Genomic DNA, 21,558 nt, shown 5'->3' on the forward strand with positions numbered 1-21,558 from the left:
TGTTTCTAAACCTTGTCTTAAAGTTTTATGTGTGCATATGTGTGATTTGCTTTTCTCCCTGCAGGACATTTTGCCCTGTGTATCTTTCGCTGCTGCAAAAAGCGTTAAATCCCTCTATCTTGGAAGAATGTTTAGTGGCACACCTGTTATCAGACTACGTTTTAAAAGAAAACAACCAACGCGGTGAGAATCCATTTTTAATTAAAGAGGAAAGGTCTTTTCTAAACACATGCTTAACTGGGGGATAGGTATGGGTCAAAACAGATTATCTTTCCATGACCAATAACTTGCTGTCACTATTGCAGACAGAATTCTAGAAAAGTATTTGTGGCTATAGACAGACAGTATAGTCTTTTGTAGGCATCAGTCATGACACTTGCAGTCCCATGTCACAATAACATAGTGTTCATAAGCAGACATGGGGAGCCTGTGGCTTCTCAGATGTTTCTGGATTAAAGATTCCACATACCTGACTATCGGCCATACTGCATGAGATTGGAGTTGGAGTCCAGTGATACCTGGAGGACAACAGATTTCCCTATCCCTGTCTTTAAGGTACTACAGGATTCTGCAGTCATGTTTGTCACCTAAGTGGACAAACCCCTACCATTTCTTGGCATGCCTTTGGATGATGTCTGCACTCTTGTATGTGTGCGCACTTACGAATGGCAGCTGTCATTGACAACGTGATTATATATCCTTTATAGTCAGTACCTGCATCTCTGAAATGAATCACTTAGATGGAAAGCACACTATGTTTCCTGCTTCCTGAAACACTGCATAAATAACTGGTTTCTATTTCAGACTTGTGGCTGAATTCGACTTTAGAACCTTTGATCCTGAAGGCATCCTTTTCTTTGCTGGAGGCCATCGAGACAGTACGTGGATCGTCTTGGCTTTGCGCAATGGACGGCTAGAGTTGCAACTGAAGTACAATGGAATAGGCCGTGTGACCAGCAGTGGACCAATGATCAACCATGGAATGTGGCAGACAGTGGGTATAGTACAGGCTGCTGTTCTCATGCCTTATAACTCTTTAAATCCCACACCTCCCAACTGTTTATTTAGAGCTCTCTGTATTTCTCAAATGATGAATTCTGACACTTAATATTTTAATGCAGAGTATCGTTTTGTTTTTCTATAACATGATGTCAGTTGCTAACCCCTAAAGGACACTTTAAGAAATACTAAAAGCATTGCTTTTTTAAAAAATTGGAAGTATTCTTGAATATTATTGTGTGCAAGAGAGAGAGACTCCTTGTTAAGGAACTAATGGATAAAACACATCCTTTGCAGTGCTTTCCTCATAATTCCAGTTACGCCCATTCATGTCTGGTTCAGTTCCTGAACTACCATCAAAACAAACAGTTTCCTCCATTCAGTGGAGCAAACTGAATATAGTTTGTTTGTGTGTATGCATTATAGGAGGAATTCATTGCCATGATGTTAGAAATGTTCTATCAGTGCAAGATTTCTGCTTGCCCAGCAGAACCATCTCTCTTCTCCCCTCTGCATGCAGTTCTAGGGGTTTTCCCAATGCTGCCCAGAACCAAAGGACCAGGGGGAAAAGGGGAGGAAGCCTTACTGCACTAGTGGATGTGCTTGCACGGGCTTCAACTAGCAGGACCAGTTAATTAAATTTGGCCCAAAATAGGGGGGGGGGAATAATACCTTAACAGTATAGAGTGCTCTCATGCATGTAAAATGATGGATTAGTTAAATTTTTTTTGTTTATAAATAGTTTAGACTTACTGTAATGCAGCTAACATGCACAGGCTTGTCAGCTGCAGCAGTAAAACCAGAATTTCTGGGTTACATAATGAACATCTTGACCAAAAAAACCTCATGGTAAAGTAATGCCAGCCTACAAAACCAAAAAAGAAAACATTGCATTTATCAAAATTAATTCCAGATTTTTACTGCATTGATTGGTAAAGCGATGAATTTGTATGATATCATTGTGGTTGTGTGTGTAGAATCCGGTGCTTTTAGTACTGGATGGAAGAAATGTGGACTGGCAAATGCAATTATTTTGTAATTTGATGTAATTGCAAGAGCTTTTCTGATAGACTAGGAAGTAGTTTTAATCCCTCTTAATCTTCTTTACTCTGCCAAAAATTGTTCCTTTAGTTGCACTGTTGTACTTGATGACTTGTAATTCATGTTCTTCCTCATAGTTCTGCATAAAACTGATCAAACAAAAAACTCCACAAGTGATATATAAATGTCAGTGCCCATAAGGCTTGGTATATCTTCTTGGGGGGGTGGCGGTTGGTGTCAGGCAAGAGTTAGAAGTTTCCAGTTTCTGAGAGGGAGAAAGCATTCCCCAAGGGGGGCAGGAGAGCAGTGAATCTAATAGAAGAGAACAACAGGGAGGAACCGGCTGTTCACAGGAAAGGCAAGGGTTAAGTTCCAGCTCAGATTCGGAGGAGGGGAGATACAAGCCAGCTCTAGCCAGGAGGTTAGAAAAAAGAGCGGGAAAGGGAAGGGAAGGGCGTGTTGGACATTTTGAGAGTGGCTGGTCATGGAGAAGCAGAGCTCAGAAGGTATCTGAAATAAGTGACTCTGAGGAATAATAGTTAAGGACCGTTTATAAGATTGTTTTGTTAATACGCAATAAAAAGTTATAAAAGAACAAGAAGCGTTTGTGTGGTGATCTGAAGAGGACAACGACCAGTCCTGACAGTTTGTAAATAGGATCAGATGTTGAAGAACAAAATTATAAAGCCAGAGCAAATTTGTAAATACTGTACCTATATGCTGTTGGCAGTCGGTTGCATTCATTTAACCCAGCAGTCGGTTGTATTCATCCACTTGGATTGCTCCCAAAGCTTCCCCTAAAACTACTGTATTTGTGAGTTTGAGGTCTTTCTCCAAATGCCTTTCCCTTTTAAAACATTTTGGAGTTACACAGTCCTTCAAGTGTCCCCCCCCTTCTTCCCATTGTGTGTGTGTGTCTTTAAAAATGTTACCATCTCCACTTGCCATGTTTCATATGATCCTCATTCCTTTGTAACATAGTCTGGTGTTTGCTGCTTGGGCTCCTTTGGGAGATAGGGCAGGAAATCAATAAGCAAGCAAGCTTCTGCATGGGCTGCTTCCTGGTACATGCAGGCTGAACATTTCCAGTTTGCTTCTTTGTTAGCCAAACAGGGAAACCACTGCAGCTGCCTTGGTGCTTACGCTTGAACCAGCACATGTGATTTGTTTTTCCCAAACAAACCATTGTCAGGAAGTCAAGAAGAAATCTTGGATTCAGATCATGGTTTGCCTGGAAAGAAACAAGCCTGAACCATTGGTTCAGACTTAACACTAAGCCTGCCACTCCATGGTTTGTTTTCCTATTTGAGGGCAGCAGCAAAGCAGGGATCTTGTGTTATGGCAGAGAAATCAAAGGATTGCACTGGAGCAATCAGATGGCCATCAAACAGGATAGCTAATTTTTCCATCCTAAAAGAGAAGCCATATTCCTCACACATGCCACAGCTCCTACACCTACAGGTGCAAGGCTACCTGGTGCAAACCTTCCTATAAGATATGACACAGAACTCTGCCTCCATAACCCATTGTACTCTCTCAAGTGCAGAAGATGGGGCTGGTTCCCAGGGTAAAGGGATTAAGGGCTTACCTTGCAATAGTGTTGGAAACTACAAACTATATGGTCTTCTTCCTTTGCATCATAGAGTCAAGATCGGACTGCAAATATAAAACTGCCACAGCATTCTGTAATACTGCCTTCACTTTTGCACATACATTGGGCTTGCTTGTTGTATATGAAAAGCCAAAGGAGGCTTGATCATAGCTATGTGAACTCTATCCTAAATTTCTGGGGAGACAAGAATGCTTTGTGACTACCTGATGATGTGATATTAGCTCCCTCACCTTTTTCCTTTTTCTTTTGTGGATGCCTTTTGTATCATGCAGGTACTAAACTTCTGAACTAAACCAAACTTCTGAACCTCTTCATATCTCTCCCTCCCCTCCCTGTCCTTCAGATATCTGTGGAAGAGCTGGAGAGAAGTTTGGTTATAAAAGTCAATAAGGATGCAGTTATGAAGATAGCTGTCTCAGGGGATTTGTTTACTCTGGACAGAGGACTTTATCAGCTGAACCTAACAGTGGGAGGTGTTCCTTTTAAGACTAAAGATCTTGTCCAGCCTGTAAGTACTACTGTTAAGTATATATAGGGAGAAATCCACTGGTGTGAGGTGGTCACCTGGCAGCTCATAGGTCAGATCCAGCCTCTGTATCAAATTCATTTGGTTTCTTGCATTCTTATTGAATTTGTATTTAAGATGTGATAAGATGCCCAATTTCTCTTACAAGATCAAATGTTCCAATTCTCTTTTTAATTTTGTATGTACAGTGGTACCTCGGGTTACAGTGGTACTTCAGGTTACATACGCTTCAGGTTACATACGCTTCAGGTTACAGACTCCGCTAACCCAGAAATAGTACCTCGGGTTAAGAACTTTGCTTCAGGATGAGAACAGAAATCGTGCTCCGGTGGCGCAGCAGCAGCAGGAGGCCCCATTAGCTAAAGTGGTGCTTCAGGTTAAGAGCAGTTTCAGGTTAAGAACAGACCTCCCAAACGAATTAAGTACTTAAGCAGAGGTACCACTGTAGTGTTGTGGGTATTCCTGGGCTCAGGTGTTCGGGACAGTGGAGTCCTCCTGTATGGATTTCCCCAACTTGGTGCCCTCCAAATGTCAGTGTTCAGTAAAGGATGAACTCCCATTAATGTCTACAAACATCTATTAGCCCTTCTCCTCATTGTCTTTCCCTCCTGAACTAAAAAGCCTCTTGCATTTTAGCCTTTTCTCATAGGGAAGCTGCCATAATTTTTCCCCATTACTGTGATACCCTATTTGAGATAGGTTGACATGGATTGCACACAGTGTTCCTAGTGCAGCTGTACCACAGATTTATATAATGATTCGTTTTCACATAAGGCCATCTTAGTATCTTTGAAAGACATAACCTGACTTTTTGGATTTGCTGTTACTTTATGATTTTATTGCTTTTCTGTGCCCTACCTTGGAAATATTTATATTTAAGAGAGGTATTCAAGTCTTTAAAAAATAATTTATAAAATGTTTTTAACCCATATCCCTCATTACAAATTCAGCAAATAACTGAAAGTAAAGCCATGCACTTAATCTTGTTAGATTAACCCACGAATGGACGGGTGCATGAGGGGCTGGAATTGGCTGAATGGCGAGGATATGACCATCCAAGAGACAGTGAGAGTGAATGATAAGATGCAGTGCTTTGCGGTTGCAGGAAGAGGCTCCTTCTACCCTGGCAATGGTTTTGCTGTGTTTAATTTCAGCTATGGTAAGTGCCTGGTAGTATTGTGCTGCAGAAAATACACATTTAAATTTTGCAGAGAAAGAGAATCAGTTGAGGAGTGCTCTCTTAAAATTACCATATCCTCCTCATAAAAAAAAAGCTCAACCTGAATTAGAGGTTCAAGTAGTGAAAGAGAAAAAATGTTAGGTATATTAAACCCCACACAATATAAAATACTCTGGTTTACTTTTTGCTGCTTGCACTTCACAGTGTATTTTTATATTTCAGTTCAGACTTTTCTTGGTCAGGTCAAAGCCTTCCATGATTTGTTATCTGGTGAAACATTCCCTATGGGTTAAAATGCAATGGTGAGGGTCATTTTTCTTTCTCTGGCCCTCTGGCAGTGTTGATTACACTGAGAGTCAATGTGGTCACCTTCTCAGTGACATGTGCTGAGTTGAGACTAATAATCCTACAAACTGAACACAGTAGATGCCTTTAGGAGGGTGATTTACATACACATCCGTTTCAGCCAAGATTGAAATTGGCATTTGCTCCCTGAACATATACTATATTGTGTTATTTCAATGTTACTCACAAGAAGAAAGTTTAATTTGGAAGTGCACACCCAAAAAGACTATCTAAAATTAATGGGTCAAGCGAAACCTTGGTATTTAAAATCAGATGTTAATATATGCATACATACACACTTGTGTGCATGGATAGATAGAAGGAAAGATATAGAAGGCTTTAAAAAGCAGTTTAAAATATATGATTGTTGTACAGGATCATTTCTTTCTGTGTAGCAGTTGCATCTTTAAATAGGTCGTTTTATATTCTCCTCCCTAAATTTAGCAATGCAAAGTACAAAAAAAAGTTAATTCAATATATTGTATACATATGCCATCAACCCCCTAGGCTCTTTTGAAAACAAGGATGGGATAGGAATTCAAATAAATAAAAAGCTATTAATACATTTTTCTGCCAGGTTTTTTTTTTAAAGAAAAAATAGGGCACCAGATGCCCTATTAAGGAAATTAACAAACTAATATTTTATAGAGGATAGATGATCAGTTAGACAGATTTTTATTATTATTATTTATTATCCAGAGAAGTCCCTTCCTTTGGGATTATAAAACATACTGGTAAATCTTTGTGATATTGACCTGTCTCCAAGCTAGATGCCTGATCTATCTCTCCTTTGTTGTACATGCAGACAGGTATCAGTCAGACTGCTTCCCACAATCCCAGGTGTGCTGGGTGATTTGACTCATCCTGTCCCCATGACGCTTTATAGCAGGAATTATCAGCAGTGAGCACCACAAATTTTCCATGATGAATTGTGCCACAACAACAAGGAAGATTAAAATGTGCTGCAAGTAATACCCCCCCAAAGGCGTTCTGCTCCCAATTTAATAACTGACATTTTAAAAAACAAAACAAATTGTGCTAGTTTGGTATCCATTCACAAAGCATAACACTGAAATAAGTGAGAACAGAACCTGGGGCTACAATTAGGTCATGCGGACCACGTTCTATTTATACATTTATATTGCTGTGAGTTTTGTGAAAGTCATCTTGTTTTCCCCTTGGGTTCGCTGATATCAGATCACTCAATTACTTCCTAAGGCTCACGGCTGATGCAGAAGCTGGATGACTCACATTGAAGGATCCCCAAGTACGGCGGGTTGATAGCCTCTGGCAATCAGAAGTCTCCCTGCTGATTAAAAAGCTTAACCTTGGCTTCAAGCAATCTACAGGGCTATAACACTTTCTGTAAGATGGATGAAACAGAGCAGTTAAAATAGTTTCGTATGGAATGGCACTCTCCTTTATACTGGTGATTTAATAATATGTAGCTATCTGTCCCGTCCCCCCCTCAGATGAGGAAATCTTATCTGTGCTTGACTATTTGAAACTTTTATGTACCTAAGTTCTGTTTTTCTTTCTGCAGCCCAACCACTTGACACCAATGAAACAGTGAAGCAATGGGAAGTAAAAGTAAATATTCTGATTCGACCAGCCACAGATACTGGGGTGCTCTTTGCCCTCATCAGCAGTGAAGCAACAGTCCCTTTATCAGTGGCTCTGATAGACTATCATTCCACCAAGAAACTTAAACAACAGGTAAATACGTATTATTTTAGTTTTTTGTTTTCATTTGGTGTATGGCTGAGGTTTTTAGGACCAGGATGAGAAGGCAGCATGCCAGTCCAAACATGCAATCCCAGTACAGTGGTACCCCGCAACACAAATGCCTTGGAAGACGAAAAACTCGCTAGACGAAAGGGTTTTTCGTTTTCTGAGGTGCTTCGCAAGACGGATTTTCCTAAGGGCTTGCTTTGCTAGACGAAACAGCCCTGCCTCTCCTGTCATGGCCACGGTCACTGCACGCACGCTCGCTTCCCCGCTCCTCTGGCTCCTCCGACCTTCCGGCTGCCTCGCGCCGCTGCCCACCGCCCTCGCGCGCTCCTCTCAAAGAGCCGTTGCCGCCAGCAGCCAGCGTTGCAGCCAGAGTCGCGCTCCTGAGCCCCGCCGCCCTCCAGCAGCCACGGCGCGCGGTGGCTACAAGGCGCGGGTGAGTCCGAGGTACCGGCTGCGGCAGCTGCCCTGCTTCTCCCTGCCCCTCCCCGCCGTTGTTAGTGTTTAACTGCAGTGGTGCTTTGCAAGACGAAAAAACTCGCTCAACAAAAAATTTCGTCTTGCGAGGCACCACTGTAGTTACATTTTCTACACACACAACCCATCATCTTTGCTCACTTCACCCACCATAATTATGCAGGTCCCTTCTTGCCCATTTCTTATCGCCATAATAGCTAAAGTGGCATGTCCCATGTTCAGATGTAGTACACCACTGGTTAACCACATTCTGCAGAACAAACTGTGTGTGTTGGCTACTAGCTTAATGTCTTGCTTACGAGTTTTCCAGAAATATCTAGATAGCCACTGCAGTCCTAGAGACTAGATGGTTCTAGGACCTACCCAGCAAAGCAGTTGATGTGGTTAATGTACTGAGGAGAAACATTTGAATTCAAACAGAGTTAGTTGTTGGCTAGTTTCAAAGCAAACCTTCCCAAAGCCTTTTCTGCTGGGTGGGGATAACAGAGTTTTTGGGAGTGGTTGTCCACTACAATTTTGAACAATCCTTGCATTTGGTAATAGTATCTTAAGTTCCTTAAATATTTCTAAGGTAACAGGGTTCCTTATTCTTTCTTGCTATTCAGTTCATTGTCTTGGCAGTGAAGAACACAGTGGTGTGCAGACTGGCAGTAAGCGTTTGTGATGAGCAGGAACACTTGATTGACATCTCCATTGACAGAGGTCAAATCTTGATGACTGTGGATGGCACTGCAGGACAGAGTGAACTAAGCCATTCACAGCTAGAAGAAAATTTGTCTCTCTTGGATAATTACCTGCAATCATCTGTGAAGACCTATGTGGGAGGATTGCCAGGTGAGTATCAAATGTTGCAGTCCAGAATGTAGTCTGCCAAACAGTCACTAGAAGTGACCATGTTCTACTTCTGCTTGGACAGCATTCACATGTCACAGTAAACTGTGGTTAATACTTTACAATGAATCCACAGGTGACTCTCACTTTGCTTCTTATCTAGTACATACAGGAGCAACATACTATGATCCCTGTCTTGGTGATGTGTCCAAACTAGGGACTGTGGTTTGTTTTGGTTTGAAGTTGGCTGCTTGTTAAACCAACCACAGTATGTTGGTTTGTGTTAAGCGGTTTATTGTGCCAGATAACACAACAAACCACAGCTTAACGCAAACTGAAATAAAAAACTTCAGAAGTTGTTGTCTTCCTGGCTGCAGATGAGAAAAGAGGGGTTTCTGTGAGCCTGAGGTTTGCTGCAACTTGTTCCTGTCACAATAAAGCGTGACTTGTTGTGACATCTATAGCCTGCCATTTGAAATTTTGCCTGTTTGGAGAATGAAGCACAACTGAACCTGAAGGGTGTTTTTTATGAGGAAAGGATGGGAAAGGAAAATAGTATGTTCCCAAGCAGAACTCACAAATGTGATCATTATTCTAAATTGCATTCCATTGTAGTAAGTGAGGGTTGCTTAGATAAGGGGCCGCATAGAAATATTGAAAGAGAAGGCAACATACGTTTTATGTTCATGAAAGGCCACAGAAATGTTCCTAGAAAGATTATACTACTTAAAGATTGGTGTTATATAGATCTCCCTTTAAAGGCCAGCAGATCCTCCCTGTGATTCTAATGTGACAGGAGTGAAAGCTAACAATCCAGTCTGGCTGCTTCCAGGTACTTTGAATACAAAGGTATAGTCCCATTCATGTTGATGAATTAAATCTGGACTATTCACGCAAAATAGTGTTGGAATAAGAGACTTCCTCAGTGTGGAAACATTATCAGGCATCACCCTTTGTTCTGTTTTCGGAGCGATAAAATCTGGGTGTCTGCTTTTAGAGACACAAGGGTTAAAATGTTTTGGTTTGCAGAGAAATTCTAGTGTACTGGGGGAGTGGAATGGAAATACCACCAGATGTCTGCATCTGCAGGAATGTTTCCTGCCTCACCCCACCAAAAATATTTTATGCTTCAGTTATTTTTCTCCCAAGTAGCCAGTGTCTTTTTGAGGAGTGCAGAGTTCTTCCTGACTTTTTTTTTCTGGACATCAACCAAGCCCTAAGCAATAACTTCAGCGAGAGAAGGCATAGATTGTAAAGGATGCTTCCATTTTCAGGCACAGTTCCAAGTGCTGGTCTTTAAAGTCCCGCATAGTTTCGGACCAGCAAAGGTTTAAGGATTGATATTCCTGCTCTGATGTTGAGATCTTCTTCAGAGGCCCTTCTACAGGCCTTTGGAAGTGAGGGGAGCAGTGATATGAAAGAGGATGTGTTAGTGTTTGTGCCCTGACCTGTCTTCCCCAGGAAGGTTTGCCTGGCAACTGAAGACCCTTCTCCTTTTTCTCTTGGTGCCCAGGCCTTTTAGATGTTTATTTTGATAGGTTTTTGAATCATTCTAGGCTCTGGTTTCAAACAGCTTTAATGCTGTTTGTTTTGGTTTTATTTAGCTGGTTTTATTATTCAATATTGAAGAGCAAGAAACATATAAATTAATAAATGTCTATGGAAAGTCTCTCAGTGCATGCAAATCTGGAAGGCTGTAAGCATGCAAAGTAGATGGATCTTGCCCAATAGGTTATTTTTTCGGTTTTAACTATTGTCCATTGGTGATGCTTTAGGGAATATGACAGCAGCATAATTTGAATAGTAGAATATATTTAATAAATACTACGTATCTGTTCAGTTTATCTACATGGTAGCTCAGCTTAGTACAATGTGCACACAGGGATCCTTCATCTCATCAGCTCTTCTTTTTTATATGTTGTGTCTTTTTCCTGCAGTGGCTCCTTTGTTAGTTGCAAAGTCTTTTCCTAAAGTAGTTTTTCTTCTTAAAAAAAAGGATAGTTAAGAGGCAAAATACAATCACACTGATAAATCTTTACCTAATCATACCTTAAAATTCCCCCCAAATTTACTTTTATTAGAATGCTAATGGTATTGCTGCAAAAAGTGTCATGCAGTTTTCTTAAACCAATGCGTTTTTTTTAGTTTCCTCCACAGAAGCATTTTGTTTAAGCCAATTTTTGTTACATTAGATGTCAATGCATATTTTGTTTGTTTGTTTGTTTTTTACATGACCTCCAGAGCACAAGATACATTTTTTTGCAAATTTTACGTTTGGCAACTTTTGATCAAAATCTTGTAGTTGTGTCTTTAACGGAACCCTGCTCTGCAGGAATTTGCAGACTGTGTTTCTCTTTGCCACAAAAGGTTCACTGTTAATTCCTGCAGATCCAGCTTGTGTTACAGGCAAGGCTACACAGGAATGGCTACAGAGGTTGTTAGGTCAAAACTGAAATCATGGTGTGTGCGTGCAAATGTGAGTGAGAGAATGATTCTCTGCAGATTAAATTGCAGGTGGATTATAAATTAGACATAGCAGTAATGTTGATATAAGCTGATTTCTTCATGTATTGGCTTATACTAAAATCCTGTCTCTCTCTTCCTGCTTCAGTGTTTACATGGATACTGGTAGGCATCTAATAAAAGATTTTTACCAATTCCAACACAGCTGTGATCAAAGGTGTATGACAGATATATTATCTTAAACATCTCTAGTGCAGCTTGCCTTCCCGCCTTTTACTAAAAAAAATATTATTTGGCTGATTCCCAATAATAGTAAGGAAAATATTTCCATATCCTGTATGCATGTTCTGTGCCTGACAAGGATGGTCATCCCTCTATCAAACAGCACTAGGCACATAGAAGTCATTTGCTAAATCTTTATCTGGGTTCCTGTACTCCTCTGCCTACTCCTCTGGCTACATGTGCACTTAAAGGTAAAGGGACCCCTGACCGTTAGGTCCAGTCGCGAACAACTCTGGGGTTGCGGCGCTCATCTCGCTTTACTGGCCAAGGGAGCAAGTACAGCTTCCAGGTCATGTGACCAGCATGACTAAGACGCTTCTGGCGAACCAGAGCAGCGCATGGAAACGCCATTTACCTTCCCGCCAGAGCAGTACCTATTGATCTACTTGCACTTTGACGTGCTTTCGAACTGCTAGGTTGGCAGGAGCAGGGACCGAGCAACGGGAGCTCACCCCGTCATGGGGATTCGAACCGCCGACCTTCTGATTGGCAAGTCCTAGGCTCTGTGGTTTAGACCACAGTGCCACCCACGTCCCTACATGTGCACTTAGCCACCATCTATTGGAATGAGTGCCCACTTCTTCCTACATGGAGCCCAAGGTGGTGTATATGTAGTTCCCCTGCAGTTTCCCATCCTGGCACTGACCAGCCACAAACCTGCTTAGCTTCAGGAAGGTGGTGACCGCCTGCTCCTTTGGACCATACCCCAAGCCCTGGGAACACATCTATACCTTCAGATAACATCAGCCAGCTTGTGCTGAGCTGTAGATAATTCAAAACTGAATGGCAAGCGGGATGAGAACATCTTCCACAGAATGAGATTATCAAATAATTACACTTCATCAGAAGTCGCCTTTGTCCTAAATTATGTAATGATTAATCCAGACCTTTTGTCTAGGAGTTAAGTTACATGGGGGAGCTTTTTCCAGACAGAACCCTAAGCTGTTATCAGTGCAGATAGTCGTGAGGGGAAGAGACCTGCAGGCTAAACTTGTCTTGGTGCCAAAACTTATCTTACAATTGAACAGAAGACCTTGGAAAGGAAGACAAGAACAAAATTCGAGAAAGAGAAGAAGCATCCCGGAACAATTTCTAATTCTTTGTGTGCAGAAACAAGTTCCTTCTGCGAAAGCTTCCCTGAATTTTGCAGCTTAGCTATTCCCATAGCCTGTGTTAGTCATAGCCCCATGTACAGCTTAGAATGTTAAATGGGAAAAAAATGTTTTGTTTTAGAATTAACAAGAATGAGGAACTTGGTGGTAACCTTTATTGAATATGTTTTCCTTCTCTTTTTTTAAAAAAAACAAAACAAAACATACAGATGTTCCTGTCACTTCAACTCCAGTCACCGCTTTCTACCGTGGCTGCATGACAGTGAAAGTTAACAAGCAAGCTGTGGATCTAGATGAAGCTGTCTACAAGTCCAATGACATCACATCTCATTCTTGTCCTCCAATAGAGACTGGTCAATAGATGCCACTGCAACACACACAAACGTTTTATATTCAGAAAAGTCCCATTTCAATGCTTTCCTTTATATATATAAATATATAAATATAAATATAAATAAGATATAAATTATTCAGACTTCCAGCACTGCGTGTATAGTTCTCTTGAACACTGAAGTTATGTAGGAGCTACTGAAACTCATGTGTCAGATTAATTATTGAAATATTTCTTCGCTTGGGAGGGTTTCAAAGATGTAATATATTTGTAAATAGTTGAGAAAACTGATATTAATAACCCAAAGCTGCAAATTATTGCTGAAGGTGAGTTGTTAAGAGGCAGGTCATACCTGCCATGTGGCAACTGGTAATATATTCTGAGTGGACTGGAAGATTAAAAAATAGTTCTGTATTTTTTTATTACCAAATGCTGCTTACTGACTTAATGAAATATGAAAGAATAAAATATAAGAACTTTTTTTGGACTTAGCTGAAGCAATGATGGTCTGTGTTCCGGATGGAATTTTACTTTATTCATGTTGATTTGGAGCAATATTAGAGTTTTATATCAGAGCTTGGTTACTTTGTTGGCTGATGATATTCGGCAACTAGGTTGTGTCTTTTTCTAATGAATCTAGGCAGAAAAACCTGTCTGAGGCTTTTTGAAAAGGCAAAGAGTGATAGCAGTTATTGGGGGAAGATGGACTTTTAAGAACTCATGAGCAATGGAGCTGTTGGCATTTAAACCAGAAGCAAGTGCTATCAGTCATGGCGGAATAGATCACTACAAACTGGAACTGCCTCTATATGTTGCAGGAGTGGTTGTTGTTGTGTTGTTGTTTGTGTGGGGTGGGAATACTTTGCTCTCTTGCATTAAGTCCTTTGGGTGGTGCTAGTCTGATATGAAATAGTTTGCTTCACTTTATGTATTCTCTAGCACATCCATACGCACAATGTTTGGTATGTTCTACTCTCCCCAGTGGAAATGACAAGGCTTTTCCTCCCACTTAGGAGTATTGAAGACAGATGGTTTGCATTTTCAGCATGGGTGCAGAAATAGCAGTGGAATAGAGCACTTTATCCCTCCCCCACCCTCTCACTACATGCAAAACTTCTACATATGGAGCGTGGAGAATAAAGACTTCTACTTATCCCCACTGCCTGTCCTCTCTCCTCTAGCTGTTATGGTCTATCACACAAACTCTCTTCTGTAGTGAGGTAAGTGTGGAACAGGGGTACAGGGTCCCTATGCACCATGACACTGGGGGTGGCTGCTGTGCCCTAGGCAGCAAAATATCTTGGGCTGGCCCTGGCCCTTATTCCCCTTTTAATGTGCACCCCACTTGCTTCCAATTTGCTCATAGTTAGGGACGGGTAAGAAATTCAGTTTGGTTTGTGTTTTAATGTGAGCAGATCTAATTAATACTTCCCAAAATTAGCAATTCTTTGAATTTTATGTTACAGCTCCCCAACCCAAAAAAGTGTGCATTTCCTTTCTTTACATTGAATTCTGAACTTTTCATTAAAAAATCCCATTTGTTATATTTGCCTGTTCTGTTCCATCAACCATATTCAGAAATGGGGAACCTGTGGCTGTCCAGATATATGTTGCCTGTGGTTGATGGGAGTTGGAGTCCCATGTCATCTCAAGGGCCACAGGTTCCACATACCTGGGATAAACCGCCTCCATGTCCTGCTTGCTTTCTATTCCTCTTTCCTCCTCTCTGTTCCCAAGTTTTCTTCGTCATTATCCTCCACCCACCCCGCTGTCTCATTCTACATAATGTGAAAAACTCTAAGCTAGAAATGGGTAGCCTGTGGACTCCATCCTGAGATAAATCCTGAAACCACAGCCACTCCCTGTCTCATTCAAAACCTCTGCCAAAGGTTGCTTCCCTGTAAATAGCAACAGAAGCTTTTAATACACCCCCCTTTTGTTATGTACCATCATTAAATACTGCATCGCTTGTTGAATCTGTAGCATATGGAAAAGATAACTTTATTTTTAGTAGTAGTAACTACTGCACAGTACAACTGTTGAGACAAGAGAATAAATCCAAATATTTTAAAATACTTTGATCCTTCAGTATATTTTAACCCTTTGGAAAAACAGTTCATATTAAATTATGATATTTCATCTCATCTATAACATGCATAGACTAAAAGTATAAATATATTACACACAATATTATTTTATTGTAAAATAACCGTCACAATCTTTTGGAAGACCTATCCACCCAAAAGAAGATATGAAAGTATCTTTCCCTTTTAGATTCTAAACTGGAGGTAAATCCAACTATTATGAATAAGGAAATAAAACTAAGAAGCCAGAGTTTTGCAGCTTTGTGAAGTGATTTACATACAAAGTGGCTTTGCCACTGTGCAGTGAACTGCTGCACATGCAGCTCAGATGTGTATCTGCATAGCTATTCTCTCTGGGTAGAGATGGACATCCCCTTGCAATATAAAGGCTGTTTATTTGCATCTAGTATCTTGGACCACCAAGCACACAACGCCTGCATTCAGACATAACCATAAACTATTGCAGGAACAAATCTAGGTAAGCTTCTAGTTCATGTGTCCCCATATAAGCAGTATGACTGTGAGAAGGATATCAAAAACTTGCTTCTGTGTTTGACAAATCAAAGTGCAATTGCAAACAAACTGTGGTTAGTCTTAACTGTGGCTTTTGGGGGGCTTTTTTCAGTAAGCCATGATTAAGATTAACCATACTTTAGGGTTCAGACAACATTAAACTGTGTTAACTGGAAACGGAAACAAAAGCATAAACTTCTCATTGCAGCTGCATTGAGGAGTGTCACAAACCCAAGGCTCACCCAATTCATTTCCATTACGATGAACCAGATTTATCATTAATATCCAAATGCAGGCTGTATGTGGCTACCTAGATCTTAGCTCTGTTTTAAAAATAATAGTTGCTTTGTAGGTGCAGGGGGATGCATGTTAGCTTAAAAGGTAGGTTGAAAAGGACTGCATGCAATTATTTAACTGATCGATCAACTGTCTGTGATGCCTGCCTGTTTTGCAATCATTATCTTGTCAACATGTTATTTGGATTTAAAGCTGATAAATAACATGCCACACAATATGACACTCCTGAAAGACCACTAGCTAGTTAGCACACATTTCTGCCAAGGCTTTTGTTTTTAAACCTGCTACCTGTTGATATTGGTGTCTTGGCTATGGTACGTACGGTGGAGGCTTTTCACCTGACAGGAAATATGGTGTATATAATGGAGGAGCATTTGGAGGCAAGCCATAGTTAGAGCTGGACTGAGATGGTGGCTGAGTGTCGTCGGATAAAGAAATATCAGTAGATGATGCTGTTGGGAAATTGTTGGTAGGCTGTAGCAAAACAAAAGGTTTTCGGTGATTAGCTGCTAACTGGACTTCAAAAGAGCATTAGACATATATATAAAAATATGTAAAAGAAAAAACTAAAAACCCATCACTTATGCATAATTGCAGTAATATACTGTATTTTTCCTTGTATAAGACTAGGTTTTTTTTCTTGAAAATAATGTGGAAAACTGTGGGTTGTCTTATATATGGGGCAATCTCTCCCCTATTTTCTTAAATTGGGAGTCCCTAAAATAGGGGGGCATCTTATACATGGGGATGTCTTATACACAGAAAAATATGGTATATACCAGGGGTAGGCAACCTAAGGCCTGTGGGTAGAATGAGTAGAATGTGTGTTTTCATTTAAAATGCATCTCTGGATTATTTGTGGGGCATAGGACTCCATTCATTCCCCCCCCCCCAAAAAAAATATAGTCTGGCCCACCACATGGTCTCAGGAACAGTGGACCGGACCACAGCTGAAAAAGGTTGCTGTCCCCTGGTATACACAGAGAGACTCACAATGGGATAGCCCAGTTAGTAGATCATAAGACTCTTAATATCTGAGTCACGGGTTCAAGCCGCACTTCAGGCAAAAGATTCCTGCATTGCAGGGGGATGGACTCTCTGACCTTCGTGGTCCCTTTCAGCACTATGATTCTATGGCCTAATTCACCACTGAATACGAGGGGAAATTGTGGCCCACCCAACATTGGGCTCCAGTTCCCTGCACCCGCAGCCAGCATGGTTGAGTGGTCAGGGTTGATGGGAGTTGTGCTCAGCAATGTCTAGAGGGCCACAGGTGTGTACACCCAGCCACACACAAATTGTCGGGTGCTGAAAACTACTTTCAGTGCTAGTCTGATACATACCGCCACCACCACCCACAAACAGCCGCCACAAGCACAGTCTAGCAGCGCCATAACGGTGCATCTGATTTACAGTTAAAGGAAGTGAAACTCTTCCTCTACTATACCTGAAGGGGTAAATGGTAGGAAGCATAATGAGGAACAGTTGCTGCAGAAGGGCAAAACCCAGCATACGTCAGAATCTGCTGAGCTGGATTGTAAAGAATCTGTGGTGGAGGGCCAGAGCTGAAGGCAATTTGTGAGAGAGGCACCTGTGGAAGACAGCTAGATCAGTACATTTTGCTTATGCCCCATGCTTAATTTTTATATTCATCAACTACTTTTTCCATATCCATTGGTACATTGAATGACACCTTCCTAAACAGTTGAGGCAAAATGCTATCCCACACCTGCAAGATTGGGGAACAGAAGACTTTTTTACAAGATAAAACTCCCATCTCTTCCTTTTACCTTGTTGTTGTTTAGTCGTTTAGTTGTGGCCGACTCTTCGTGACCCCATGGACCAGAGCACTCCAGGCACTCCTGTCCTCCACCGCCTCCTGCACCGTTTACCTTAGAAAAATGTCAAAACACTTTGGTGCCAAACCTGCTTCTATTTGTTCCTTGCAGAACACTTTTAAGGAAGGGAGATGAGTCCGGCACATTCCCTGCTTGTGACCTTAACACACTAGAATGCACTGTGTCCCCTGCCCAACTTTCAACGTAGACCAGAATGTGTGTAATAGGAATAGCTTTCCACTTTTATACATTTCAAGGAGCACGCAGCTGCCAGTGTAAGGAAAATGCCTTTCTCTGAAGGACTACAAATGTCGCTGTGGAAGTCCAAATGCATCTGTGGAACAAATGAACCAAGCTCCTCTTTTTAAAAGGTAGGTATGTTGGTTGGGGGAAATTATTTCACTGAGCGTTCTCTCTATTTTGTCTGACTTCTGCGACTACCCGACAAAAGCAACCCGGTAGCAGAATACAGTGCAAATGGTAACACACCAAATTCAACATTTTTTCAGAGACCACACACTAGTCAAGAGTGCTTGAGATGGGAAGGAAGCATAGTGGGGCTTCCTGTAAATAGTTCTTCTTTTCAAATGCGCATTGAGTGTTATGATTCCTCCACAGTAAGACCCCAGGCCAGCGTAAGGGCCACCCCTTCTCCAGCCTCTCAATGTCAAATTTTCAAAGAACATGCAGCAATTTTTTACTCGTGCACAGTTTTTAACTATCATGCCTCATCATAAATTCAAGAGCTATTTTTAAGAGCTTTAGGGGACAATGACATTTAGAAGAACAATTCCATTTCCCCTCACATATTCTTACTTCCCTGCATTCTTGTTGGATGCCTGCCCCTGCTCTATTTAATGTCTTCTCCCAGTCCAGTGCTGACCCTTGACACTGCTCAAGGGAGGAGAGGGGAAGTGACTCAAATCTATTAGCAGTTTACTTCACACAAACAAACATGGAAATCCAGCAGCAAAGTAGATACCAGGAATTTAGCCTGGAGGGCACCAAGAAACCATTTGTCTGTACTTTTCACTCGCTTGTGTAGTACAACTGACACAATTTCTTTCATTGCCATTTGCTTTGGGACTTGAATGCTAACCTCAACGAAATCTCTAACAATACTTTGAGCAAGCTGCAAGGAACTGGCATGCAAACTTCAAATTAAAAAATGGTTACGATTCTCTTTGTGGCCTGAAGAGCAGGAAGGCACCATGACAAAATATGCATTGTGGGAAACTGAAATTGCTCCCTATTAACAACTTAAGTAGGATTTGGAAATAGCACTGTTTGGACCTTGTGCCAGTCGTCTCCAGCTGGATTGTATTCATAAAAACCAAATCCAGGAATAAGGATTTGAAACTCTGAAAAGATTTACTGGTTCAAATTGCCTTTCTTTCACCTGACATTAAACTACAAGATGGCAAATGCTAGCTCAACGTGAAACTTTACACTATGTGATATTTGGTGCATACACAGGTCCCCCAAATTCAGTGTGACTTTCAAAGGTGCTGGCATATTCAGGCATCATCCTCGGCTAATAGATGCATGGAAATCCAGCATGAGCACAACAAGCAGAGAACTAAGGAAGTTCTATTTATCCTGCATGTGGTTTCCATCCTAAAGATTACTGTTCCAACCAATATTTTCAGGCATCTAGGTCACAAAAGAACATGTATGCCTTAAACGAATAATTTAGAAAGCGTCTGCCTGTCTTTTGAGGAATCAAGAGCATCTCGGAGAGTAATGTATCAACCAGCTGCATGCAGCTTGGGGGAGACTAAACCAAGACAACTTTTGCCATTAAAATAAATACAAAAAATGGCAAAGTGCAAAAATCCTGCACAAAATTAGGCTGCTTAAATTCCATTTAAATCCATGGGTTTTCAAAGCCTCAGTGCACAGAGCAGCTCTGGACGTTCAGTATCAGTGGGCTGCTGAACATGCATGTACCCAAATCCCAACTTTAACCCATCATCTATTGTGTAAATGCCGGCATAGACAGATTTTTGGGCAATGACATCAGCCATTTGAGTGGGGAGGGGGGAGAAGACTGGGTCCGGCAGTCAAAAAATAATTATGGCCAAAAAAAAAAACCACCTTACTGCAGCAGCACTCATGAAACCATAACAATAAAAGCAACCATTATCAAGCTGGTATCCTCCAGAAGTTTATTGCTACAACTCTTGGCTTCGCGGGTTGTAGTCCTAAACATCTGGGTTGAAGAAGGCTGCTTTAGGACTTAGGAACTGTATGTGCTGTTCCTCATGCAGCTAGAAATCTGCATGTGCAGTGCACCTTTGATGTGTCAAGGTGACGATATGCTTGCCTTCAGGTGTTCTAACAACATGGGAGCAGAACTGTACGAAACATCCTGATCCCTGATGCTACATGTGTCAAGAAGTCCCCGCCTCACCCCATGGTGTCTGAATGTACAGTGCAAACATCTATAGGGGTGAGGACTTCACACATACAGCTGCACAGGCAAAGACTTCCAGACACCCTGGAATCTCTGAGTAAATCTAGTACTCTACACCTAGCACCTCCAAACATCATTTTTGTTACTTGCCCTTTCACATAAAGTTCTAGGCTAGGCTGCAACAACATAAAAATACAAGATGTCAGGGACTGTCTGGACACTGAGGGGTGGTGGCTGAATTTTGATGAGTGGGCACTGGGAGAAGGGATCTGTGATCTGGAAGAGACATTAACAGCCAGGAGACAAGAGGCAGAAGCAGGAGAAGCTGTAGGATTGGAGAGTGGAGAACATGTGCAAGAGGAAGGAGAGAGAGGTCAGGCTGGTGTAAAGTCAAGGACTTCCACATCATCTTCTGCTGTCCCCACCTCTCCTGCTCCACTGCCTCCCACATGACCAGGGGAGGACTGAACAGGGAGGAGCAGAAACAGGTTACATGCAGGCATAGTCTTTCTCCTGCTCATCCACAGCTCGGGTCTCTCTGCTACTCCTAGGTGTGCACCCGATGAGGCAGTTACAGCAGCAGCCGAGGCACTTCGGTCTGGGGGACATGCCTTTTCCTAACTTATAAATGTACTTTTGACAATAAAAGAGTTAATCCCCTCCCTCCAGACATTCCTTGTGTAATAGCCCCAACCACATGTTCTGCATGGAAGGCCGAGGCCTACTGCGTTGACTCCCATTGGTAAAAAATGCCTCTAGCATTTCGAGACTTACCACATCTTTAAATGCCCCAAGTATGGCTGCTGTGACTATGCCAAGAAACAGTCCGATGATGTTCAAGACAGTGGAGGACCAGAGCAACCGGTACAAGTGGACCACATCCTGACAGCTGTTCACGCCAAGGAACTCGTAATAGCTGGTAGAGTGTTCTGAGCTGGTGAGAAGGGGGAGGGAAGAACATCACATCAGCAGCAATTTACAAAAAGAAAACCCAGAGCACATCTGTGTGGACATTGCACACAGGTGTCCCAGAATGCACCTACTTTTCCCTTCGTCCTCTCATTCAAACAATGAAAAACTGATGGCATTTCTGATATTCAAAATATAGCAGGTTGCCAGACATTATGATGGAAGGAATTTTCCAATGTGTGCTACTTCTGGAGGGTAGCTAGATATTTTCTTTTTATGGCTGTGGTTAGGTATAGGGTAGACTAGAAATTTGAAAACAAAAAAATAAAATGGAAAAAAAAGTCTGAAAGCCATCCTAATGTTTGCATCTGAGCAGGGAGTGGCCCAAGCAAAGAGAGTAACCTAAGTAAATTCTGGATAGAAAGCATACAAAGAAATTAATCCACTGCTTGGGGCAGGCAGAATAAATGAATCTGTTTAAATAAATAAATAAATAAATAAATAAATAAATAAATAAATAAAATATTTATACCCCACCCATCTGGATGAGTTTCCCCAGCCATTCTGGGTG

General features: G+C 41.5%; 2 protein-coding genes across 4 annotated transcripts in view; one reads left to right on the plus strand and one right to left on the minus strand.

Annotated features, from left to right (window-relative positions):
- The window catches only part of GAS6 (growth arrest specific 6), a 44,373-nt gene extending 30,956 nt beyond the window's left edge, over positions 1 to 13,417 (plus strand). Inside the window, exons 9-15 of the mRNA XM_083437821.1 lie at positions 65 to 183; positions 805 to 994; positions 3,996 to 4,160; positions 5,169 to 5,337; positions 7,247 to 7,419; positions 8,517 to 8,745; positions 12,809 to 13,417. Coding sequence (XP_083293947.1) covers positions 65 to 183; positions 805 to 994; positions 3,996 to 4,160; positions 5,169 to 5,337; positions 7,247 to 7,419; positions 8,517 to 8,745; positions 12,809 to 12,960 — 1,197 coding nt within the window. The 3' untranslated portion in view covers positions 12,961 to 13,417. The remainder of the gene's footprint in view (positions 1 to 64; positions 184 to 804; positions 995 to 3,995; positions 4,161 to 5,168; positions 5,338 to 7,246; positions 7,420 to 8,516; positions 8,746 to 12,808) is intronic.
- A 1,489-nt stretch (positions 13,418 to 14,906) lies between these two features.
- Positions 14,907 to 21,558, minus strand: part of TMEM255B (transmembrane protein 255B) — a 65,394-nt gene continuing 58,742 nt past the window's right edge. For all 3 annotated transcript variants that reach the window (XM_083438055.1, XM_083438054.1, XM_083438056.1), the window contains 3 exons: positions 20,853 to 21,012; positions 17,272 to 17,415; positions 14,907 to 16,298 (listed from right to left, as the gene is read on the minus strand). In XM_083438055.1, coding sequence (XP_083294181.1) covers positions 16,134 to 16,298; positions 17,272 to 17,415; positions 20,853 to 21,012 — 469 coding nt within the window. In that variant the 3' untranslated portion in view covers positions 14,907 to 16,133. The remainder of the gene's footprint in view (positions 16,299 to 17,271; positions 17,416 to 20,852; positions 21,013 to 21,558) is intronic.

This window comes from Podarcis tiliguerta (genome assembly GCF_965153285.1).
Source record: "Podarcis tiliguerta genome assembly, chromosome: 4".
Classification (NCBI taxonomy): Eukaryota; Metazoa; Chordata; class Lepidosauria; order Squamata; family Lacertidae; genus Podarcis; species Podarcis tiliguerta.